The following is a 25427-nucleotide window of genomic DNA, read 5'->3' on the forward strand; positions in this document are numbered from 1 at the left end:
AGTACATATACAGACTAGTTGGATGGCCAGGGCAACGGGGCAGGGCACCGTGTTCTTTTTGGGGGCTGTATTTACGTGTTTAAGTTTCGCCTCTGCGATTACAAGAGCTTGCCGTAATTGCAGTAAAAATACTTTTGACTGCTTATGAACCTCAAGTTATCTTTGTAAATATGCTTTCACCATCTCTGTTGTCCATAGCTTTTACCTACTTTACAGTAATGGATGCGTTTTGCCGTTTTGGTGATCAGCCTTGGGCATGCTTGAAGCAAATACTAAGAAGTCATAACTAAGACCGACGAAACGGAAAAAGAAGCCTTCTGCTGCCGGGAGTTGAACCTGGATGATAACTTCAATCCAAATTATACAAGCCTCATTACAAGAGGGGAGATTCGAACTCAGAACATCAAAACATCGAATGCGAGGGCAAATGTTCTTAATCAGTTGAGCCACAATCTCTAGTTTAGAAGATTTCTTAATAACGATGGCTAACATAAAATCAACAAATAAAACTGAAAGAAAAAGGACAGAATATCGTGATGAAACCTAATCTGCTATTCTGCGGTAAAAGGAGATCAAACGATTGGAAGGGAAGGGAGGTACGCACGAAGAGATGGCCACATGAAGATGAGAATTTTTGTTGTTTATGCCCAGCCCCTATACTTATTCTTCCGTAAAAGAGAGATTTTTTAATGTGTCTGGTATACATGTCGGAACGCCATACATATAAGAGGGGAGTAATTTATTTTTTCAACTATTTCTTTGCTTTTATAATTACATATTCGTGTCAAGCACATTAAAAAATCTTTCCCACAAAAAACCCCTTTTAAGCTTTTTCCACTTGCATAATATGTTCAAACTTTCCCTTTATGCTCTGTTCTCCTTTCCATCAGAATTTTTTCTTTATGTTTTTTTTTTGTGCAAAATCACTGAAAGTATAATTATCCCATTATCCCGTATTCACTTGAATGGGCATGTGGTTTGGTTCTACTGCATGCACAAAAGATGGTTTGGTTCTACTGCATACACAAAAGAGATGAAATTACGGGTAATGCTAGAGAGATTAAATTTGTAGACAAAATTTTACAAACTAAATGACATGGAAGTTGATGATTGGATTATAACTTAAGCATTGATACATGTGTTCATTTTTATTGGTGGCATATTATTTAGTTGACAAATTTTGTCTACAAATTGTCTCCCCAAAATTACCCTGAAATTAATATTGAAATAAAAAAAAACATAGGGCATAAGAGGAAACATGCCAAAATTGTACATATAAATTCTAAGATATGTATAAGGGAGGTAGGAAAAGCATATTCTTACCATTATAAGGACTCATTTACACTAACTTACAAGGTGTGAGTCGTAATAATTAGACATCAAATTCATCATCTATGCATGTCGAATCTGGAATGTCCCATTTTTCTTCCTATGGCTAATGAAAGAATCACTTTTCTTCCTATGGCTATTAGATGAAGAGTTATATTTCTTTATTACGTGAAGAGTTATATCTCTTAATTACGTGAAGAGTTATATCTTCCGGCAACTAATGAAATAATCACTTTTATTCCTATGGCTATTACGTGAAGAGTTGACTTTTATTCCTATGGCTATTACATAAAGAGTTATATCTCCTTATTACGTAGAGAGTTATATCTTCCGGTAGCTAATGAAAGAATCACTTTTATTCCTATAGCTATTACGTGAAGAGTTATATCTCTTTATTTTCCAGCACGAAGAGTTATACCTCTTTCTTCGAGCTCGAAGAGTTACACCTCTTCCTTCCAATACGAAGAGATACATTTTCAGCGGCTGGCACATTCAATGTTTTCACGCCCAAAAATATGTTTCCATACCATTCGATCAACACCATTTTCTATAATGATATTTTCGTAAAATATATATATATATATAACTAGAAATCAAAGAATTCTTCCATATTTGAAAATATATAAAACTAGAAATAATACTCGATCAATCTTTCTATTAATTTTAATTATAATATTTTCATGCATACAAGAAGGCATCTTTCGATTTTAATCTTAAATTAGTGTATCTCAAGATTCTAATAAATACTATAGTGGTCTACCTTAAACTATGTATTATCAATCAAAACTTGAAAATATCACACACATGCATATTTTAGCGTTCTGAGATAACTCTGTATCTAGTTAGTTATTATGGCCATGTGCTACAACCTGGTTTTATAAACATTTATAAGAGAAAACTCAAAACCTATTGGTAGAAGCGGCACCATTACTGCCATTATCTTTCTTTCTTTCATTTGATATCTTTCTCCTTTCTTATTTCCTCACCATGTGACGGGTTTTTGGCATACACAATTATTGAGTTAAAGATACTCAATCACTATTTTGCATATATTTTGAAACCAAAGATAAAATAAAGCAAGAAAATAAACAAATCTCAGTTTCTCACCGTCCATTTCCTCATCTCCAGCAGTTCCAACCACTTCTTTTACGCAATTTTTTCCCCTTGGGATTCTCCAAGTCAACCTGCAGCCTAACACTACTACTCTATATAACGACAGATCCCCCTCAATGTAACTAAAAGCTCAAACTTTCTCTTCAAAACATACAGACAAACCAGTGCAACTGAAAGCTTAAACTTTCCCTTCTCTTTTCTCTTCTCTCTGTTTTTTTTTATTGGAGTTATATACAACTGATGGATAATAGTGAGGAAGTTCCATCAGCTCCTTCGACTCCTGTAACACCAGGGACTCCTGGTGCCCCTCTCTTTGGCGGGTTCAAGCCAGATCTCAGAAGTAGTGGGATTGGTAGGAAATCCCTCCTCAGGAGCTGCAGCAGCTGCTTTACTGTTGATCCTTGGGCTTTGGAAGATGGCACATTGCAGCCTAAAGTTTCCTGTGCACTGCCTTACCCTCCTGTGTCACTTGCACGAAAGGTCATTCACTAAAACCCCAATTGTACTCAAGTTCATAGTTCGAATCCCTCATTTCGTTGATTTTTTGGGCTTGTAACACCCCATAATCCGATGTCAAAGTTGGAATCTCGTTGGGTCGTTTAGTAAATCAACCGTAGATACTCTTAGTAGTTCAGGCGATATTTGTGCAATTTTTGCGTCGCATGTGCTTAAAGAATATTTATCAAATTTGAGATCTAAGACTAACCCATTTTTGTTTGATGCCTAATCTGTGATGGGTCGGTGCCAAAAAACCAGGTGGGAGCTGAATTCTTGGGCACTTTCATACTAATATTTGCTGGGACAGCCACAGCCATAGTGAACCAAAAGACACAAGGGTCAGAGTCCCTGCTCGGCCTTGCAGCCTCCACCGGTCTCGCTGTCATGATTGTCATTCTCTCGACAGGCCACATTTCTGGGGCCCATCTCAACCCCTCAGTCACCATTGCCTTTGCTGCACTGAAACACTTCTCGTGGAAACATGTGAGTGATGAGCTATGAACACACAAATGCCACTGCATCTTAGAACTAATTACCAACATGCCAGTCCTCTAGACCTTCAGGGTAGTGATGTTCACGCTCCCCGTTTCTCGTCCGTTGATTCTCTTTTTAATTATTCAATCGTAAGACTAGAGAAACAACAAGATTAGTGCAGAAGAGAGAAAATGAGGGTGCGAAAATCATTTCTAACGTTCAACTTTCCGGCTAATGTTGGCTGGGGTATGGTTTTTGGCAGGTGCCATTATATGTGGGAGCACAAGTTGCGGCGTCAGTTTGTGCTGCGTTTGCGTTGAAGGTGATATTTCATCCAATCATGGGAGGTGGAGTGACAGTTCCTTCAGGGAGTTGGAGCCAGGCTTTTGCCTTGGAATTCATGATTAGTTTCAACCTCATGTTTGTTGTTACTGCTGTGGCCACCGACACTAGAGCAGTAAGTTCGTCTCCCTATTTTAATTTTTATCTTTTTCCGAATTCAAACTCTTTCTTTTTAGAAATAAATATCGTTTGTATTAAAAAAAAATTAGTATAAATAACGAGTATAGTAATTTTCAATTTGAGTTTGAACACAAAATAAAACTCTTAATCGTTCGAGCTACAAAATCTATCTATTCTATTAAGAGATGCACAATACTTACATAAGGAGGGCAAAATAGTAATTTTGTATCTTTTGAGAAAATGACAATTATATCCCTATTTTTCCTATTTTACTCTCACTTTTGATACATAATATTTATATAAAGAAGGTAAAATGGTAATTACGTAATATTAAGAAAAATAATCCTTTATTAAGAGATCACATCATCATTGTCTCATACTCTGTTTAAAAAATTTAAAAATTAATCACACTCCTTAAATGAAATTGTTCACACACAAAGTATGTGCTCATCTTCTAATATCTATTAAAATTATGGGAGTTTTAACGAAAAATCACATTTTTACACTAAAAAATCAATTATAGTACTATTCACTTTACCCTTTATTTTGTTCTTATCATTAAAACTCAAAGTTTTCAAATCATTTTCATTAGTTTTTCTTAAAATTATTGCTTTTGAGGAAAAAAATTTGTGACATTTAATTGTTGGCAAAAGATTAGATATATAGAGTAGTTGAAAAATTGGTCCCCAATATTATATTTAATTAAATCTGCATCCAGACAACACACCCTTCTAGGATTAAGGAGACAGGAATCCCATTATTAAATATGTTTATCAACAATTGCATGAGACAAGGGTCAATGAATGAAAATTTTCTATGAATAAGTATGGGTTAAATTCGGATAATTATTCGATCAATATTAAGTAATGATGTTTGTAGCATTAAATGATGAGGTGGGCAAATACTAAACTAGGTCTCTACTATTCATAGTCTTTGGAAAGCTGATTCCCCAAATTTATCATTTTAGACTAAGTCAAGCTGTAAATTTACTTAGCTAAACTGTGTCAATTTGAAGAGTTAAAACTCCATAAATGACTTGAGAGTAAAAACACGCTAGTTAACCTAACAAGTGTCTTTTCAAAACGTTGGGTTGTTATTTGAAATGTTTTAAAAGGTTACAACAGATTTAGAATCACCCTTAAAAGTTGGGTGGAATTTTTTTTTTTTTGTTTTTTTAGGAAAATCTTGACGGAACGAGGAAAATTTTATTAAGGGTAGTTATCCCGACTTAACCCATATAATATTAAAAGTTTATATCTCACCTTAACCTTAAGAAGTAGAAACTAGAAACACATCCAAAGAATTAAATATGTAAAATTATTAATAAACAGCACACGTATGCATGACTGACAGATCAAATTTTTAACCATATACAGGTTGGAGAATTGGCGGGAATCGCGGTGGGAGCTACTGTCATGCTTAACATACTCATAGCTGGGTATGTCACTACTCCAACCCACTACTCCCTCTACAATATCTTACTTTTGGGCTGAATAACGAATCTATAATCCTAAGGACATAGTTTAGTTATGCCCGATCGTATATTCCTTTGTGTCTGTCTCCCATCATGTTAAACCAGCTAGATACGAGGAGATACACACATCGGGATCCCCATTTATTCACAACGAGTAGGCAATTGCCATGTTATACGCCATATCATATGTTAATGCATTTGGATCACACAATTCACAGGCAAAACGAATGCATTCTTAAACTTACGTAGAAACACACATCAATGCTATTTCAGGATGATCTCTTGAAAAGTTTCGTTTTCTTTTTCACAATTGTGCAGGGAAACAACAGGAGCTTCAATGAACCCAGTGAGAACGTTAGGGCCAGCCATAGCTGCAAACAATTACAAAGCCATATGGGTCTACCTCACTGCACCATTTCTTGGGGCGCTCTTTGGGGCGGGAACCTATACAGCTGTCAAGCTGCCTGAAGATGTTGACAGTATTGAAAAGCCTTCACCAAGGAGCTTCAGAAGATGACTGATCTACATTCTCATCAGGCCTGCATCAATCATCCAGAAGCTCGGATAAGGACATAATGCAGATGGTGTAGCAAAGGGAAGTGAGAGAAAGTACAGTTGCATGATGATCTCTGGCGGGTACATACATATATAATACAAATGAAATAGTCTGTATCGATAATTTGCCAAGATACGCATTCTCTCCCATCCCACTCCAAGAAATAAGAAATTTAAAAAGTACAAGAGTATAAATATGAGAATTGACCCCCTTTTTTGGTAAAATGGGGGCATATGAGATTGACATATTGTGGTCCTTTCTTAATATATAAGGTTTGCGAAAAAAGAGCTTTCGAGGAGTTTAAGCAGTGTTACTTTCAAGGTTTCGTAGTTTCCCAAACTACCAAAATTCACTTAATGTGCATAAAGGACTGTATCTACTATATTTTGTCATATTTCTCTCCATTCATTTCAAAGTTCAAAATCAAATAAAAATTCCATACAAATCTGGTTGTGCACTTTTTAGCATAAATAGTATATGCAATCAATTGATGTGTAAATAAGCTCCGAAGGCATGAAAATTACAATGACAGCCTACTAACTCAATAAGAAGCTATCCCGCTTATTCTACCCCCAAAGAATGCATCTTTTCTAATTTCAATACCGACACCAACAGTTGATACACATAAGTTATATTGGACTTGAGTTAAAGTTTCTGGGCTTGAAATGCCCATATATATCTGATTAGATGCATAACCTGTCTATGCAATCATAGGAGCCATGCATACAATTAAAAGGAATATAGTTCCTTTGAGTAAAGAAATAGGTGCATAACATTCAACCACAACAACAACAACAAAGCCTGATCCCACTAAGTGGGGTCGGCTATATGAATCCTAGAACGCCTGGCTCGGTTTTGTGTCATGTCTTCCATTATATCCAAGTAGTCCAAGTCTTCAGTTAGATCCAATGTTATGCATAGACAGGTGCATAACATTCAACCACAACAGAAAATATAAAATATCCATCACTGAAGTAAAGGATCAAAATTCAAACAAAAAGTTTCATATAAGAGGCAAAACAAGCTGAAATTTGACAGGGGCACTCCAGAATGAAATCCAAGAGGAAATCCTTCCTCATAGTTCCTCAGGTAAACCATTTGGCATCAAAGTACGAATCTATCATCCCATTCAAGTTAGTGACCAAGCCTATGAGAAGGATGCATAGGAGAGTTAGAAGATGTTTACTTGTTTCTTCTTAGCCTAAGGGTGTTAGAAAATCACATAAGAGAACACGACATAACTTTGCAACTAATTTGGTTTCAAGCACAATCTTACCAAAATTCTTCATGGCTCTATCTAATTATTGATTTTTCGCAAAACCAAATGTTTAGAATCAAGCTAATATGTCTGTATGCAGACAATCATCCAAGCAGCTACGCAAGTTGATCTTTCATAAATTGACAAGTGAACAACAAGCAGTAGGCAATACATATTGCCAAGATAACTGGTTTATCATCACCTTGTAAAGAAACGACTCGTTAAGACCCGAGGAGTTCTTATGGATTCTCAAATTTGGTATAAAGCTACATAGTAGATATACTTAAAGGGGAGTGGATAATGTCAAATCATTATAGCAACAATACTTCTCACGTGATCTCTATAGATACGAGATTATAATTTGATGAGTCCAAAAGTTTTAAAAACATTTTAAACAGCAGAAAATCCAACACTTTCCATTCGATTGGAGAAGCACACGTTAATATTTTGAATGACATAAATGGGGTCTCAAACCTATGGTTGATCCTTCTACAATCCACAAATCCCTCTTTCAAATGTGTTAACTTTTTCTTGCAAGTGCATCGAATGTATCCAACCTGTTCCAGCTTTATCTACAATTCTATATCTATAATGCCCATGTCAAAGAAACATACACATATTCTTGGTTTTACTGATAGTAAAAACAAATATCTAACCCATAATGTATAAAACAAAAGTGGAAGAGCAGTCACTCTCCAGTCTCCACTATTGTAAAAACAACATCCATAATCTAAGCTTCTTTGTATATATAAAAAAGGATCCAAATAATCTGAGTTAGAACTTAGAGAAACACTCAACTGAACCGCAAGCAGTCTTAGGAGACTGCCTTTGTCCAATCTGCATAAACAAGAAAGAAGGATCCATCCTTAAATTTTTATGAGGATGAAGCTAAAATTTGTACGGGAAGGGTCCATCCACTAACCAAACTGATATTTCTTATCCCGAAATTGTACAATTTAACTTCAAAATAGCAGACATTGCTACCAAAGTTATCTACTCTTAGTTTTTCCCGCTTTATCTCAGGTTAAGTAAGTGTTCTAGGCTTCTAGCAACATATTTCTGATTACATGTATTATTCTGCGCCAAACCTTGTACAAAGATCATGCACATACAATACATTAAGGATATAATAAAGTTATGCAATGTTGGGGTCATTTACAAGCAACCGCAATAATTTAACGTTGTAATAACAAATACAACTTAAAGCTAAAAGCAAAAACAACATAAACCACAGCTTTCTGATGCCTTGAACAGAAATGTAACTTTCTATTAAAATCATCAGAAATGTGTAGAAGCAAGTGAATGAAGTACATTGTACAAGCGATAGCTCACGCAGAAGCAAATGAATGAGTAAACATATTATCAACTACATATAATTTAAGCAGACATATGAAGAACAACCAAATCACCATATCTGTTTCTGATCCTACACTACACCGTTCAGCATTTCAGAGAAACTTAAATTGTATTTAATGGAGTAATAACAAGATAAACTTACCTAAAGTTAACGAATTGCTCGAACGATTGCCGCAATGAAAAGCTCAATGCCGTCATCTTTTGCTAGCTTCTGCCGCAACGAAAAGCTCAATCCTCTTAATATCCCCAGACCACAAACTCAAAATTTCCACTTTCTCGTCTTTTCCCACTCTGGCCAACAAACTCCTCTTCCTCAAACACCCAAACTAACCCAACCCCACCAACGCTTCCCAAAAACCAGACAACCCCATTACCCATTCCGACCCAAAAGCCCATTCAGACCATCGAAACCTCTCGGACCCGACCCGTCTCATTCTCGGGTCGAGTCACATACTTGACAAAATAAAGCACCAGCGAGCCGATTAGGACGCCAACGAAATCGGCGACGGCGTCTTTAGCGGAGGCTCCGGCGGACCTGAAGAACCCGAGCTCGTCAGCGAACTCCTTGGCTGCGCCGGCTAAGAGAGACAAGATGGATCCGAACCAAATAGAGTGACGACGGAGAAACGGGTACCGGGTTCGGGTGGCGAGCGTGGAGAAGATGAGCGTGAGAGAGAAGCAGAAGAGAACATGTTGGAGCTTGTCTGGGGCTAACCACGGGTCATTGTCGTCCATTCGGAGATTCGAAGGAAGGAGTGTTTGGTTGGGAAGAAAATGAGTCGAAAGAAAGTTTGACTCTTCTCCTTCTGCCCTCTCATGTACATGAACAAAATAAAAAGGATACGAAATAATCAACAGTTTCTTATCATTCTGTAATTTTTATTATTTAATAAAATGCTTAACGTATTGATCGTTTGCAACGTTTCTCGCTTTAATTGTCTCTAAGCGTGGATTGAAGAAGCGGTGCATTATCTTTTATCTTTCACGTTCGTCGTCATATTCGACGCTCTTTTTCCTACCCTGAAGTTTTGTCTCATGTGGTTTTCGTAACACATCCGCTCTAGTTTTAACATTCAAGTATAGAAATGTAGAGAGACATGCTAACTTCTAGTTCAAACCAAAATAACAATTCTACCTTTTGACTCCCTTACTGCATCAAGGACACCATACAATACTGTTTTTGTTTGCATAAAAAGATAAAGACAACGACAATCCTCATTAAACCAAAATCATTGATCATAAGACCTCCTCACATGCTAATTCATCTTGCTAACTAGTTCATTGATCTTATCCCCGCGATCGCCCGCGTCTCCCCCGTCCTTGAATACCGTTTTTGAGCCCTTTAATCCTGCTTCAGGCTTGTTGAGCACAAAGGGCCATAAAAAGCCGGTAACCTCCTTAAAATGTGGGCCAATCGTAGCAATTTCATGAACTATATCTTCTATGCATATAACATCATGCTGCCCCATTGCCTGTCAGATAAAAGAGGGGTGTTTACAAATTGAAATAAGAAATCGATGACTGGTAAACAAACTACGCTCAATATTCGGTAAGACATTATCCATTACCTGTTCAATAAGGTTGTTGTCTGTCAGAGGAACTTTCTTCTTGTCGATCTTTGCAAAGCCCTTCTTGTAAATCAGATCCCTCACATTCTTAAGACTAGGATACCTTCGGAAACCAGAAAAATATCATCATGAGTCATGACCACGAAGCATTGGTCAGTAATATACAAGCAACAATCCAAGGGGAATCGAATTGATTGCTAGATCCTATAAAATGGATATCCATATTATTCAATACAATGATTTAGTTAAATTTGTGGGAGCCCCCCACTCAAAGCACTGTTGTTCAACAGGGATGCAATTATGGTGAATGTTGTCTAGCCACATGCACCAAAAACAAATATTATGTGTACATAACTATTGTCGCATCTGAACATGTGTTCGGTCCTACAACACAACATCCGTGTTCGGTCCTACAACACAACATCGTAGTTCAAATACTAAAACAAAAAATATTTAAATCCTGAGACACAAGACATGAAAGATGACAACTTAATAATTACGTACAAAATGATTTCAGGCATTTGGTGTAAATGAATATGAAAAAGTAAAACAAATTCGACCAGATAGTTGTCTCTTAAATCTTAACAGCCATAAAATCCCACTGATCAAGATTATAGATAACAACTAACATCCTATGCAATTTCTGTGTAATGAAAAATCCCTAGACCGGTTATCAGAGAAGAAACCAAACAACCAATTGAAATATCAAGGTTTGAAAAATTAATCAGTGCCACAAAAAAAAAAAAAAAAAATTACAATACAGAAAATTTATATAAAGTAAGAAAACCCCGGTATCAGCTCCTCAGCTGATACCGAAGTACTAAACTTAACAGTTTTTAAGTGTTTTGATGACAGGTTCCAACTTTGTTATTGTACATGGCATGCAAGCATTTGTTGACAGACAATTTGAGCTCACATATTAAGCTCAAAAAGATTTGATACAAGAAGGGCTCGGATACATCTAGATAGAATGTCCAAATACATGGCAATTCATGATGTCTGAATAAAAAAATCAGCAAACAATAAATGATTTTTTTTTTTCCCACTTTTTCTATTATAGAGAAATCAGCTATTGCTACTGTGTTTTGTCATTTATATATCCACTTAAAATATTTTAATTCTGGCATAAAAGTACAAGAATCGAAGGATGCGCAAACACCTACCCGTAGGTAACATACGGCTGCACCCTCTGCAACTTTTCTAATATAGCATCAGTTGCTTTCACAAAGACAGCATTGAAAACTTTCCTCAATTTGAGGCTGTAAAGGGCCTTCCTAACAACAGGGTGCATGTCATTTTTCCTGGAAAGAAGTATTGAGAAATTAGAAATAGAGAGTTCAAGTCAGAGATAATAAGCAAAATAAAACACATCATGTTAAACTGAAAACCTACCCCTGTATGCGGATGACCAAAAGAAGCTGTGAGTTAGTTGCCTCCAATGCTGGCCTTTTTCTCTTTAACCTGTGTCTCATATGGACGAGGTCCATCTCCTAATTAAAGAAACAGGTAATTTCAATCAAGGACTGCATTAGAATGTAGACAGGCTAGTGAATATACAAATGAAGTCGCAGAAACAAACAAGCCTGTGGAAACATCACCCCGCTCAAGGATACTCAATACTTAGCAAGAAAAAACTTTTCAACAAGCTCATAAGAGCCGTCTATCTTAAGTTCTGAATTTTAGCATAATACACAACTTCTACTACATATTGAAATATTTAAAAAACTGTCTTTATAACGCAGGTTTTTAACGCATTACTCTCAAATCCCACGTCTCAGAGAGAAAGTTCAGTATATCTCAAATTTCAACGGTAAAACAAATTCAATCTTTCTCCTGAATGAAATCGCAATTAGAAAACATACATGTTCACAATCTCTTTACATCACAGAAGAGGGTCTCTAATTATAACACTCGAGCATAAAGGCAGCACTTTACAGCATTCGGGAACTTACAATTAACAGAGTTAATGCCCACTTTTTCACACACAACAACATAAATCAACGCCGAATTTAAACTTGATAATTGAGTTTCATTGCACAATACAACAAGGAAAAGCATGAAAAGCAGCAGTACAAAACATCGCTTGCAAATAAATTACTAAAAAAGCAAAAGGCTTACCCTGTAGCGATACTCTTTGACAAAATCCTCAGGTTTCTTAATATATTCTTGCTTATTTTGCTGAGACTTAAACTTCCTCTGCTCCAATTGCTCTTTCCTCCTCAAAGCCAACTCCTCATTGGTTTTCCTTCTCTTCAATATAACCTCCGGTATATACGTCAACGGCTGCGCCACCTCTTCCGTCATCACTCCCTTCTTCAACCACACAAACCCACCAAAAAATAATCAGAAACTCAATCAAAATATAAACTTTATCATGGTTTCCTAAACTCCCTTCTTCAACCACACAAACCCACAAAAAAATAATCAGAAACTCGATCAAAATATAAACTTTATCATGGTTTCCTAAACTTTCTCAGGAATCAAACAGAACCCAGAAGAAAAGATGGAAAATTATCATTAAAAAATATGGAAAATTGGAGAGGGAGAGGAGTTACCTGGTATATGAGTGCTTGAACGCGTCTGGGGTTGGAGGCTGCGTATAACAATAAGAGTTGAAGGTTTGAAAAGCGGAAGGAGCAGAAGCAAAATGGCTGAAGGAGAGTGAAAGAGGAGGAGAAAGACCAAGCGGCGCGATTTGGGCTTTGGAGGGGGTTTAGGGCAAAAATACACTATAGTGTTGTATACCCAACAAGGGGTAGATTTTAGGGGCTTTTAGATTCAAGTCTAAAAATGTAGAGTGTTTTTAGGAGTGAGTCCAGTTATCTAATTATATGTTTTATTTCTTTTATACTCATTTTATATTTTCTAAAAATATTAAAAATCAATTAAAATCTTCTAATATTATGCATTTTCCAACTCCAAAAAAAAAATTTAATATCTTATAACAAAAAAACTAATATACTAACATAAATTTATCTGCAAAGCATTCTACCCTAACTCAAGTAACAAATATATGAATGTATATAATACCTATACGTGAGATATGAAACCTAATTAAAAGGTAGAAAAAACATAACATACCTACAAGCAAGACACATTAATCTGTGACAGGTTGATTATAAAAAAAGAATATGTCATATAGGTAGATAAATATAATTAACCTGTGATATAGGTTGATTATAAAAATTAAAAGCAAAATCTATAAATGGGGTTTAAAGCAGGAGGAAGAACGAGAAATAACAAAAAGATAAATAAAAAGAAATAAGCAAAGAGATAATTGGGAATAAATTTGATTTTTATAATAAATCTTATTATTGAACAGATAACTATTGATAATTAAATAATTAAATATAACAAATTGGACTTATTTTAATAAACTGGACTATTCCTACTATTGGCTCAAAAAATTGGACTTATATCAAGTTTCCCCTAGATTTTATTATACCCAAGAAGTTGCTAATTATACCCTATACTTATTGTACCCAACATAAATCGACCATCAAAGACTAGGAAAAACGTTTAATTCTCTCTCCATGTGTGCAGAAGGGTAGCAATTTCAGACATTACAAGTTATAGATGCAAAACGAATACAAATATTGGGAACTGAATCCTTTTTAGATTCAAATAAACTGAGTCTCCTGAGCAAATGATCCGGACAATTTTGTTCAACTAATATTCTAATACAATAATTCATACTATACATTAAAAAATTGTACGATCAGGGTAAAAAAAGTTATTAATTAAACATATATGGTGAGTTCGCCAACAATTGATGTTCAAGCTTAAACTTCTATTAGTTTTCCGTTATAAAAAAAATATAGTGTGTGTCTCGCATGGATAAGTTAACTTGGTTTTCAACAATTTGTGGCAACTATAACTCTTGAAACAATGGTGTCTCTATTAATACCAATAGCTCTACAACTGTGAGAAAGTAATCGTCAAAGTCGGATTCGATATATCACCATTGTCGTTCATTGGGTTACTATCATGATTAGTAATTTAGTAGCGTGACTGGTTATCATTTCATTGTTTCCATCACAGGGGAGAACAAAGCTAGTGCTTGTACTCAAGCAGCAACTTCACTGTACTCTTCAAAGAGCCAACCACCATCGTTCACACACCCTTTTGTGTCCCAATTGTTTTTACGTTTGTTGATGCACAAAATCGATGAGAACTTTGGTACAACAGAAAGTGTCAAGTTTGTGACCTTTGTTCGATTGCTCCGGTCACTAGTGAGGATAAGTATGTAAAGAGATAAAGACAAGGAAGCAAACACAAGATGTGCGTGGTTCACCAAGATTGGCAACATTTACGAAGTAGAGGAGTTCTCATTAATAGTGAAGGGTTTACACAAATACATAGGTTCAAGCTCTCCTTTAGTGAGTTCTAGTGAATAGTTTAGTACAAATGACATTCGGGATTATTGTAGGAGAATGATCTCCTTTTATAGAAGAGAGTTTCTAGCTTTATTTTGACATTGACATGTGTCGTGCTGTGATTGGCCTCTAATGTTGACATGTGTCGAGTTGTGATTGACCTCCTGGTTGAAGGGAAATTCTTGTGGGTCCTTGACGGTATAATGCTGACCAGTGGTCAATAATTTCAGGATTGGACGTCCGAGTAATTTTGTAGGCAATGAACAAGCAAGCATCATCAAATCAAATGTTCTGGCCTTCTTAGTTTAGTTCAAAGTACGATTTTAAGCCCCACAGGCAAGGTTTATATACTTTGTTTGAACGGAAGACTGACGGAAGTTAAGATTTGGATCTCAATTGCCAACGAGGCATACCACAAGAGTTAAATTAACAAATTTTCACCATGAGAGTCACATTAAAAATGCAGCGTCATTGATCAACCACGAAAAAAATTTGGCATTATTTTTAAATCGGTTTTCATATTGGTTAACTCTTTTGTTGGCACCTTAACATCTTAACCTAAGGTATCGTCGTTGACAGTTAGGACTGTTCATAAGGCCTTGGCAATGGGGAGTATTTATTTTCTCCATAATTATAAAAGCGATCCCAGTGTTTCCTCTCATAATATTGGATTTGTCTCTCCTCCTCATAATCATGGTTTCAAGTTGAATTTCGATGGCTCTGTTATTCTCTACAGCCGATGGCACAACCTCTCCTCACCAGCAGCTAGCCCTCCACAATAATGTATTCAAGTTGGCTGGGCTAGTAAATTCTTCCTTATGCAGTTAAGTTTGAATTCAACTCCTATAATCCATATTAGATTTAAATATTGCTTCTAATTGATCCCAATGAAAATTATAGGCTTCTTTAAAACTAAAAATTGAAGGTCTTGGGTTCAAAACTCCTTGCTGGTGTGGAAGCCAGACTTGTGGTCAGGGGGAGGTTGAAATACCTCTGTGAGTCTTCCTGGTCCCCAGAATGAGTAGTTAACCATAGCTTGCCACCAGTTGTCATTTTTTATTTATTTATTTATTTTTAAATGGGAATTAGATTTGATGGATGTTACATTACTTACACTTCAAAACAAGTTTTGTTAGCATTAGGCAAACGAATAAACAATATTGAAAGATAGCTCATAAGTCATGGCAAATCACATCATGTTCATCAACACCATCAAAAGCCCGTCCGTTTTGTGTCTCGTGAATCATAAGTATGTATGGTGTCAAAATCACACTTTAAATTTAAAGGAGGAATATATGATGAATTGAAAGGATAAAACATTATTGGGTGCAAGACCTCGGCAAGGGACTCAGGAAAGTTCGACTTCTTGAAATTCTAATCTGTTTAACTGAAAAAAATTAAAAAAAATTAAAAAAATAAAAGAAGAAAAGGAAACATATGGTTTGTATCCAAGGGTGTCATTTGTTTTTTAATATAAAAGGAAATGAGAAAAGAAAAGAAAAGAATTTAATCTATAATTATGAAGGATCTGTTAAACAAAATGGCTAAACTAATGTTAGAGTTTTGTAATTACGAATAATTTTGGACATATAATCATAGTTCCTTTTTTTCTTTTAGGTTTTTTTGGACATATAATCATAGTTTGTTCTTTTCCTTTAGGTTTTTTTCTTATGTTCCATAGCCGAAAATATTGACTTAAAACAAGCTCTTCATCATGGCAAGTAACTTCAACAAGTTAATCACCTAAATTCTTTGAATTTTTGTAGTTTTGTAGTGTCTAGAGCATCTCTGATGAGCTTCCTAAATGAGCTCCTGGTAAAAATATGAGAAGTTAGAAAATTTCATCTTCAATCATACTCTCTATCATTTGCTCCTAGGATAACAAAATCTCTAGGAGCTTGGCTCCTAAATTATGGGAGTGACGGAAGAGATACTTGCATTAATTATTATTGTTTAATAATATTTTAAATAAAAGCTTTATTTCTATTGATTCATATTATGAACTCTTGAATTAGAGGGTATGATTAGGATACAAAAAACTCTTAAAATAACTTTGTAGTCACTTTAGCTAAATTTTGACTTAAAATTAGAAAGTATGATTGGAGATGTCTATTCATTTATGCAAAAGACAATTGGCATTTATAGCTAAATTCTTTAAGTTTCTCTTCGTCATATCTACTTGAGGAAAACGTTGTTGCATACGAATTTGCTGCGTTAGGACATTCGAAGAATTAATCATGTATCTAGTTTAGTTATTCCTAGCTTAAATTATCATATATATGGATTTATGTCATTGATTAGCTATCATACTATGTCTAAGAGGAAAGAGGATCCATAGAGGATCATCTTTGTGAGGATTCCGGAAATCTTTTAATCATATCCGTTCATTGTACATCGTACGATCAAAAATTATTGTAATATTTTTTTATTTAAAATTGAATATAAACAGTACCTGACGAAAACTGACCGCACGTGATTAGAGGATTCCCGGGATCCTCACAAAGAGGGTCCGGAGAGGATCCTCATTCGTCTAAGAGCATCTCTTATAATGAAAGCTTGCCATAACAAAAATTGTGACTACAGTAAAAATATTGTGTGAGAAATAATTTATTTTTGATACAATAATATATTTACACTAAACGGTGAGTAATTTGGATTAAGCCACACACTAAGTTAATTATATAAGGTTATTTAGCCAAAATGGTCCATTGAGACTGACATCACTCATCTCTCTTTGGTCCCTGAAATATAAAATTGATAGAAGTGGTTCTTGAGATTGTTCACCATTAATCATTTTGGTCTTTTTGTGAAAAATCTACGTTAAATTGAAAAGATCACCAATTCAAAAGGAGTGGTTGATTTGACAAATATACACTTAATTTAGCGGAGATTTCTCACGAAGGACAGTGGACAATCTCAGGGACCACATCTATCGATTTTAAATCTCAGGGACCAAAGTGAGGAGTTATGTCAATCTCAGAGATCATTTTGGTTAAAAAGCCATCATATAAATATATATAATAATAATAAGTTGTACAAGATTCACTATCCACCATATCCAAAGTTAAGATCTCTCATTTATAAATAAAAAAGAATATTATTAAACCGTAATAATGAGCCACATGTGAGAAATTTTGTTTTGTCAAAGGAACTTTCAAGGAGTACTCATTTTTTTTTTTTTCAATAATTATTTTTTACTGGTTTCTTTTCCTAACCAGCATGCCGATCCAATCAAGTTACCCATTCCCTTACATTTTCCTTCTTGATAGTTAGAGTAGAAAAGAAAAAAAACCCTTTGGGAATGAAAGCAAAGGAGATATATGGTTGTCTACGAAGATGGTTGTTACTTGCCTGTCAAATGTCAAAGAATTATTTCCCAAGGCAATGCGAGAAAGCAAAAGGTTGGAGGACAAAAGTATGCCTACGAGAACTATATACCATTGCTTATACATGCTAGCTAGTATTCTCAGTGATAGACGGCTAGTGAATGCATATTCTAACAAATTCCTATGATTGTATATGTACATGGACTTTCAAAATATAAGAACCACCAAGTTAGTTTGGAAGCATACCTAACATTTCTTTGTGGAAAATTCAACATGTCACCAAGACCAATAGCTATATGATGACAGACACAAAACTAACACGCTTATTGACACACTGTTATATAGATGCATCTTACATACAATGTTATGTGCTATTCAAAAATATAAAACTAACTCATTTATTGACACACTCTTTAATATAGCTAGATCCCGCATACAATGGTAGAAAGTGCATGTATATGAGAGTTTCAACAATTATAAGTAGCAGCTTAAATTACTCAATTCTTTTTAAGAAAAGAAGATCATTTGTAGCACCTGTTTTACATTGTAAGACTCATAGCGTCTCCAATAGCATAAATATCTTGCCACATTGATTAAAGACCAATGACTCTTTGCAGGGTCAGCTCTAAAATTTTGGGTGCCCTAGGCTAGCCATTGTTAGGAGGCCCTTCAGTTCATACTTGCTTAGGAGAAAGCAGGGCACGCGCGGGATTCTAAACACAAACCTTGAGGGAAGTAGCTTGCGTGTTTTCCACTACGTTGCTTGTCAATTTGTAATAATTTTTTTTTCTACATTTACTATATAACATATATCTATTAATTAAAAAACAAAAATTTAGGGCCCTTGATTCCACCCTTTCTGACTATCCTCAGAGCCGACTCTGTCTTTTTGTTAAAAGGTTTTTTACATCTTGGATTCGCTTTTCAAATCAATCATAGACATGTTTAAGATTGTCAATGAGAACTTTCCAAGTAAATGCAATGGGGGATATTAGATGTGTGGTTTGCTTTAAATGAATCTTATACATTATATACAGGATTGGGAAATTTCAATTTCATCCATGTAGTTTCAATTGTTTTAATCAAGCTCTTGTAGTTTGCTAGTTGTTTCAATTAGATCCCAGCTTGAGGTTCAAATTTCAATCAATTACTTTGACCCGATGATGTACGTGTAAAATTTTGCTTCTGTAGTTTGACTTGAACTCCTATCTGGTCCAGGGATGTAGTTGTATTATTCCAATCACGTCCCACAGTTAACAATTGGTTGCAATCGACTCAAATAGTTAAAAAAAAAATCAAAGTATTGATGGAATAACAAGCTGGGACCTAACTGAGACAACCAACAAAGTCCGAGAATTATGTAATTTACAGGAACAAAATTTAAATTTAAGCCAAATTGCAAGAATCCCAGAGGACTGCCATGATGATTTTTCAAGTATTTAATTCCTATAACTCGATCACCCCTTTACGATCATCAGTTCCAACATTGAATTTGTGGTGCCCTTATTTCCAAATTTACAATTTTGAACATGCATTCATTGTTTTAATACCTTGATATATTTGCATTAATGGGTGGATAAATGAATTGGTATTAAATTTGTCATTTACAAAATTCTAACATAAAACTCTTATTTACAAGTGAACATTCATCATTGAAAAACTTTAGACATAAGAACTCTTACTTACACGTAAACATGCATCATTAAATCCTCTCACTCTATGTTGGATCTCTAGTCTGGTCTATAAGTTATATCCATGACTGCATAGTGTGTGCCTTGGAAAGGTTAAACCCCTATAGGCCACAAATGTCAAGGAGACAAACAAAAAGTTAAAAGATACAGTAGAGAGGTATATGCAAGAAAAAGAGCTACATGGATGTTCCTCATTAGTTTCAATCACGTTGCCTTTATAGGACCCTCTCTATTTCTCTATAGTACTCTTCTTATTCCTTAAGTCTTGCTATATTGAGACCCTTTAACTGTAAAACAGTGGTCTATCCCTCTATACATAGGACACAGCCTTTATTACTAATATATCAGAAACATATTATTCTTCTTGCATAATATTAGACCCCCTTTCTTCTCATCAACCCAGGAGGAGAAAATTCTCACAACTTTTCACCATGAAGCCCCCAAGCACCTGATCCTTCTCTCTCTGAAATCTCAAGCAGTTTCTCACCCTCAGAGGCACCGGTACCACCAAACCTAATCCAAGTCTCAAATATGGAAGCCCCAAACGCAAAGAACCAACAACTAGTGCATGATCATCACCAAGAACACCCTCAAGCTCAAAACCCTAATCTTGCATTGGATCTAAGCCTCTCAAACAAGGAATCCAATCACGGGGCGAAGCTGGAACTCAACCTCATCAACTGTTTTGATTCAAACAACACATCGGGAAACTCTTCATCAGAGACTTCCAGTCCCAAAGGTACTACCACTACTGATTTCGAGCCAAGGGTTTTCTCCTGCAATTATTGCCAGAGAAAATTTTACAGTTCACAAGCGCTCGGAGGGCACCAAAATGCTCATAAGAGAGAGAGAACGCTTGCCAAAAAAGGGCTCAAGAGTAATTGTGCTGCAGCAGAAGCAGATGCCTTAGATAGGCTTCCAAGTTTACTCTCCTCGTACAGATTCTCCAGCATGGCATCTCTCCCTTTACATGGGTCCTTCAATAATAGGTCACTTGGCATACAAGTGCATTCCACAATTCACAAGCCTTGTTACCAAACAAACACCATTGGAGGACATAATGGTAATAGTGGGTGGCTGAGACGGCCTATTGATCAACAACCTGCGATCGGGCGGCTTGTTCCACCTAACAATGTTTTTCATGTGCAGGGTGGCGGCATAGGATCCTCCTCCTCCTCCTCAAGTGGCGGTGTTGGAAGGTTTTCCTATAGTACTAATGTTCGGAAGTTTTCTCCAGAGACGGAAGGAATTGGAGGGTTATGGTGGAGTAAGAGTAGTGTTGGCCATTTTAATACTAAGCAAGATGAGTTGCAGAAGCTTGACTTGTCCCTCAGGCTCTAAGCACTTTCCCAGTTTTCTTTTTTCTTTTTTTCTTTTTTTTTGTTCCAAATTTTAAACCCATCCATGTTAACCGATCAATTTCAGGTTTCCTCTATCTTTGGTTTTCATGTATGAGTGGCAACTTTTGTACATTCCTTTTAGCTAAAGTTGACATTTTCAGAGAAGTTTGTTTTGAAATTTTTGGCTTTGAATGTAAATCCCAATTCCAAATGTTGTGACACTTATTTTGTTTTTTAATAATTCAACGGTTGTGATCCATCTAACATTTGATCTCACGATCCATAAGTTGGGCATCAGAACTTTGAATTTGCATGGTGATGTGTACCAGTAATTCAAAGATCAATTTTGCTACTTAATTTGAAAAGTTAATTCCCCTTTTAAAGCCAGGAGTAATGTTAGGTAGACCAATTTTTTTAAACTAAATTTGCAAATTTATTGATGTGATTGTAGATGATTGAATTATTAATTACATATCGATTAATGTGTTTGTTTCATATTGGTAACATGTCATTTGGTTTAAAAAATTTGATCTCCCTAACATTACTCTAAAACCAGCAAATTGCTCTTCTTTTAATTGGGTTCTCAATGCTTTAGATTAGCTGTTAAGGATCAACAGGCGTTAGCATAAATTTTACTCATTCAGTTTTCTGTTTTATTTTTAAGAGAGAAGTGCTAAATGCTGGAATTGAAGATGGACTAAATGCAAACTAATTAATGCTTCCAAATTTCATATAGTGATATAGAATTCGATTCTGCAAGTGGTGGATTACTTTAGTTGTTACGACTTTCTTCTTCCTTTTACAACATTCCAGATTCAAACTTCTCTACCTTCCTCTAGTGTAAATTAAAATAGTAATATTATTTGTATTAAAAAAAGGTGTAGAATTTGATTCTCAATTCTTTCGAGTGGTGTGTCGATACTTTTTGATATGTTCTAGTAAGAAAAAATAGAACAATAAACCAGCGAGTACTTGGACAAATACTCATAAATCTAGCCTTGATTACTTTACTCTTTTTTTGCTTTCGAACAATATTCTAAAAGACGGTGAAACTTGAGTACGAGAGTATACTCCTCTAATCAACTTATATACTACAAAATCTGCTTAATACTTGATCATCTGATATTATGTCATCTGCTTAATACTTGATCATCTGATATTATGTCACGCAGCACCCAGGTGTGTTCATCTGAGAGACCATGAGGGTCATGTCTATCTTAAACATTTGTTTATAAGGTCCACAAAACGTGCAAAGATTTGGAATCTTGTGATTGTCATTTCCTACTACTACTTTTAATTTGACATGATGGTTTAAATGACATGGGTTTTTGACCCACCTGCAGTTGAAATAATAGACCATCTCTACTGCTAGTGCTATTTGGATCTAAGAGGTTGGTGTAATGTAACAAGCCATGTGAAAGACACATTATAATGATTAATCACGCTCATCTCATAGCTATCCTCCCTACCCCATCAATAATTTCTCCTCAATATTTTCATTTTCCAAAAGACCAGCGGGTGGTCAAGTCACGACAATTTACTCTTCCGAAGATCAGAAAAACTCATTTCAACCTCTACCTAACCTCAATATTAAATTGTGGGTAAATCTTGATTGCCTTGATTTCTTAGCTACATAATCTCTTTCATAATTAGGCCACTTCTAATTTGTGTGGGTCCAGATCCATTTGACGTTTACTATATCAGCTTAGTCATAATACACCATGATTATCCTAGAATTAACATGTAAAGGTGACTGAAATTTGTTCACTATGACAGTTAACTGTCATTGAAATCTTAGATTAACAAGGGGTTTTGATAGGAAGACAAGATGTCAATAGTCTTGAAAATGAACGTAAAGTTGCTATGCTAGCTACTTTCTCTCGTCTCGATCTTGTCATATAATGTTCCAAACCATTTATCTTTTAGGTCATTTATTAAAAATCATCCCCGCATAAGAAAACATCCAAATCAATTGTAAAATAAAAAGACAAACCGATGTATAAACTAATAATAAAGTGACTTCCAGTATGGATGAAACTTTTTCAATGAATCATTCTCGACGGATTTTACCTAGAGAGTGAGCATTCCAATCACCCTACGACATTATATAATGCGAATGGTGAAGGAAAAAGGTGAAAGGAGAATGTCTAAAGGAAACGAATAACTACACATACTTTTTACCGCCATACGTCTTGTCATCAAACTGAATAATCAAACAAAAACAACAAATAAGATTAAACACAAGTGTGAACAACCAGAAAAAAGAGCGTGGTTATCATTTCCCTGGTGGAAGTGAACGGAAAAGTCTTGGGTTTCTGCCATTAGCCGCAAACCAGTTGGGGTGTCCATATAGTTGTGTTACGACGCCTCATTCTTTTACCATTTTGGCATTAAAATATATTGAAAAGCTTTCATTTTGCCTCCAAATTAAGAAACACTTAAACAAACACTGGTTGGAAAAAGAGGCTGCATGTGAATGTGGAGCTTTCAAGTTGCTGAGATAATGAGATTAGGTGAAAAATTAAACCAAGAACAAGTCTTTCTCCATTAGGATCTTATAATAATTAAGGAAGAGATTACTTGTCGTTGTAAGATTTGAATATTGTTTAAGACTTGATTAATGGAGGTTTAAGTTTGTCCCATTCAATGAAAAGAGAGGGAGATTACAAAACCATCATCAATCAAAGTTTAATTGCACGCTTAAGAAAGAATTACGCACATATTTCTTTTTCTATCGCTTTCTTGAAATTACTTGGGTTTTGAGAGTTCACCAAATTTGAAAATTGTGCTCTCTCACTGCAATTTGTTTACAAAATAATTCTACAACAATTGTAATAGTTGTAAGACCATGTATGGGGGCTGACGCCTGCCCAGTGCCGGTTGGTCAGAGAATTTTTATTTGTCAAAATTTTCATCTAAACCATTGGGAGGGGAATTCGAACTTGAGTGTAGAGGAATGAGCACACTGTTTTACCCAACTTGATTAAGCCTAGATTTGTAATTACCTATGATTTCCGAGTCTACATGGTAAACTTAGGGTTGGTTTGACAATTTATCTCAACAATTTTGTTTTTGAATCGATTGTTTTTCTCAACAATGTTTAAACTCTTCTAAATGACACAGTTTTCTATAAAAATGGCTCAAACAAATACAATTTTGCTTTTGAATTGACTGTTTATCTCAATTTGATGGTCATCCATGTACAACCAATCTTTGAAAATCAAACTTCAAAATGATGTTTGAAATTAAGATCAACAAACTTTGCAAGGAATAAGAGGGGAAATCAAAAATCTACAGACGAAGCTAGCAAGGGACATCGAAATTGAAAAGACGAGTATGACACTCTTGTGGACCACGACACAACAACTCTCATTTCCTACGGTGCTCGTGCCTAGAAGTGTCGTAATCAGTAGCACCGTCATTCTGGTTAAGAACATATGACTACTATTCACAAGATCGAACGAATTATAGTCCAACCCAATTCAGGAGTTAGAGGCGAGCAAGTATGATGCAGACCAGCAAAGATAACGAAAATAACATGACATCAGATTTGGAACAGATGCATATTGCTCAAAACTAAAGAGGATAGGACTTTCATCTTATCCAGGGTTTGACCAATATAAACCACACCATTCGCATGTCTGTCTATCAATAGTAAAGCATACTGTAGTGGAATGTGAAGTTCACCAAGAGTAGATAGTACTATAGAGCATCTTTCATAAAGCCAGGACCATAAGTTCGAGACATTAACATAACAAGACATCGATACTTTCCACTTGATCGCAATTTAGTTCAGACTATAAAGCTAGAAACAAACATTACTCTGTAAGTTTCAGTTGCCGACGCAATCCTGCAGCAAAGGAGAATATATGGTTAAGACTAAAAAGAGAAAAGGGAAGTGATGCAGACGTTACTTGATACTCGTTAGCATGACTGGGAAAAGTGGATGTAGACGTTCTATGAGAAGGGAATTCTGGCCACAACATCAGCAAGCAGCATGATCCAGGAGCATAATCCATCTACACACCACCAATAGTCTTAAACCTGATTGCGACCTGCAACAGCTCGTTTCCACTTTCCAAGATCATACTTATCTCAATGTGAATGTTCAAATTTATGGAGCTACAACAAAATTGAATAATTGTTATTCTATGTAGCAGAAGCACATTTGCAACATGAAATTTGTGTCTCAGGAACAAAAGATGACGAAAGCTAGTAGGAAAGAAGCTAGAGCAAAAGTCGTGTAATCTGTTAAGTGATCAAGTGGATAAATATAATGACCGAAGCAGACATAGAACGTAACATGGAAGAAAATGTGTACTTTCCACTTCATTAAGGAAATTATATTTCAACCAAGGTGAACTCCCTGCATGATCAAAGAAAACAGCATAATATGCCATTGCACGAGCCATATGAGCAAAATATACACTTTTTGCTACTTAATTCAAAATGGCTTCCTTCTCTAGCATAATAATCATCACATGATCATATTTCATTGTACCATGAACATATGGCATGCGTACTTTAACCAATCAGTCTCAATGCATAACCGGCAGCAAGTAGTGTCATAATGCTGCAAGCAGCTAATCTAGCTGAGGCAGAAATT

At 35.5% G+C, this 25427-nt stretch overlaps 4 protein-coding genes across 6 annotated transcripts; 2 read left to right on the forward strand and 2 right to left on the reverse strand.

Moving 5' to 3' along the window:
* Positions 1-2424: 2424 nt before the first annotated feature.
* Positions 2425-6102, forward strand: LOC137708221 (aquaporin NIP6-1). 2 transcript variants are annotated; one of them, XM_068447250.1, is made up of 6 exons: positions 2425-2922; positions 3199-3423; positions 3677-3871; positions 5253-5314; positions 5460-5504; positions 5669-6102. In XM_068447250.1, the coding sequence occupies exons 1-6, from the start codon at positions 2683-2685 to the stop codon at positions 5865-5867; spliced, it is 966 nt and encodes a 321-aa protein (XP_068303351.1). In that variant the 5' UTR covers positions 2425-2682; the 3' UTR covers positions 5868-6102. The 2 variants fall into 2 exon arrangements, with proteins under 2 accessions (XP_068303351.1, XP_068303352.1); XM_068447251.1 differs by lacking the exon at positions 5460-5504.
* LOC137708222 (uncharacterized) lies at positions 5562-9324 on the reverse strand. Its single transcript, XM_068447253.1, has 2 exons — positions 8663-9324; positions 5562-5889 (listed from the first exon to the last, which is right to left on the reverse strand). Exon 1 carries the CDS (start codon positions 9253-9255, stop codon positions 8917-8919), a length of 339 nt encoding a protein of 112 aa, XP_068303354.1. The 5' UTR covers positions 9256-9324; the 3' UTR covers positions 5562-5889; positions 8663-8916.
* A 319-nt stretch (positions 9325-9643) lies between these two features.
* On the reverse strand, positions 9644-12827 carry LOC137707822 (large ribosomal subunit protein uL30z-like). Of its 2 annotated transcripts, none has more exons than XM_068446742.1 (6): positions 12644-12827; positions 12207-12398; positions 11481-11578; positions 11252-11389; positions 10089-10191; positions 9644-9992 (listed from the first exon to the last, which is right to left on the reverse strand). In XM_068446742.1, exons 2-6 carry the CDS (start codon positions 12390-12392, stop codon positions 9777-9779), a joined length of 741 nt encoding a protein of 246 aa, XP_068302843.1. In that variant the 5' UTR covers positions 12393-12398; positions 12644-12827; the 3' UTR covers positions 9644-9776. The 2 variants fall into 2 exon arrangements, with proteins under 2 accessions (XP_068302843.1, XP_068302842.1); XM_068446741.1 differs by having other exon boundaries at positions 12207-12401; positions 12644-12826.
* A 6809-nt stretch (positions 12828-19636) lies between these two features.
* LOC137749221 (zinc finger protein 1-like) lies at positions 19637-20865 on the forward strand. The gene has a single exon (XM_068489333.1). It carries the CDS (start codon positions 20013-20015, stop codon positions 20820-20822), a length of 810 nt encoding a protein of 269 aa, XP_068345434.1. The 5' UTR covers positions 19637-20012; the 3' UTR covers positions 20823-20865.
* Positions 20866-25427: the final 4562 nt, after the last annotated feature.

The sequence above is a fragment of the Pyrus communis genome, chromosome 11 (genome assembly GCF_963583255.1).
Source record: "Pyrus communis chromosome 11, drPyrComm1.1, whole genome shotgun sequence".
NCBI classification, from domain to species: domain Eukaryota; kingdom Viridiplantae; phylum Streptophyta; class Magnoliopsida; order Rosales; family Rosaceae; genus Pyrus; species Pyrus communis.

Excerpts from the sequence above, each read along its gene's own strand:
- LOC137708221 (XM_068447250.1), top strand. The coding sequence starts at position 2,683 with ATGGATAATAGTGAGGAAGTTCCATCAGCTCCTTCGACTCCTGTAACA. Across the intron at positions 3,424-3,676 it reads AACACTTCTCGTGGAAACAT|GTGCCATTATATGTGGGAGC; the intron begins GTGAGTGATGAG and ends GGTTTTTGGCAG. Across the intron at positions 3,872-5,252 it reads TGGCCACCGACACTAGAGCA|GTTGGAGAATTGGCGGGAAT; the intron begins GTAAGTTCGTCT and ends AACCATATACAG.
- LOC137708222 (XM_068447253.1), bottom strand. The coding sequence starts at position 9,255 with ATGGACGACAATGACCCGTGGTTAGCCCCAGACAAGCTCCAACATGTT.
- LOC137707822 (XM_068446742.1), bottom strand. The coding sequence starts at position 12,392 with ATGACGGAAGAGGTGGCGCAGCCGTTGACGTATATACCGGAGGTTATA. Across the intron at positions 11,579-12,206 it reads TCAAAGAGTATCGCTACAGG|GAGATGGACCTCGTCCATAT; the intron begins GTAAGCCTTTTG and ends TTCTTTAATTAG. Across the intron at positions 11,390-11,480 it reads TTGGTCATCCGCATACAGGG|GAAAAATGACATGCACCCTG; the intron begins GTAGGTTTTCAG and ends ACTTCTTTCCAG.
- LOC137749221 (XM_068489333.1), top strand. The coding sequence starts at position 20,013 with ATGGAAGCCCCAAACGCAAAGAACCAACAACTAGTGCATGATCATCAC.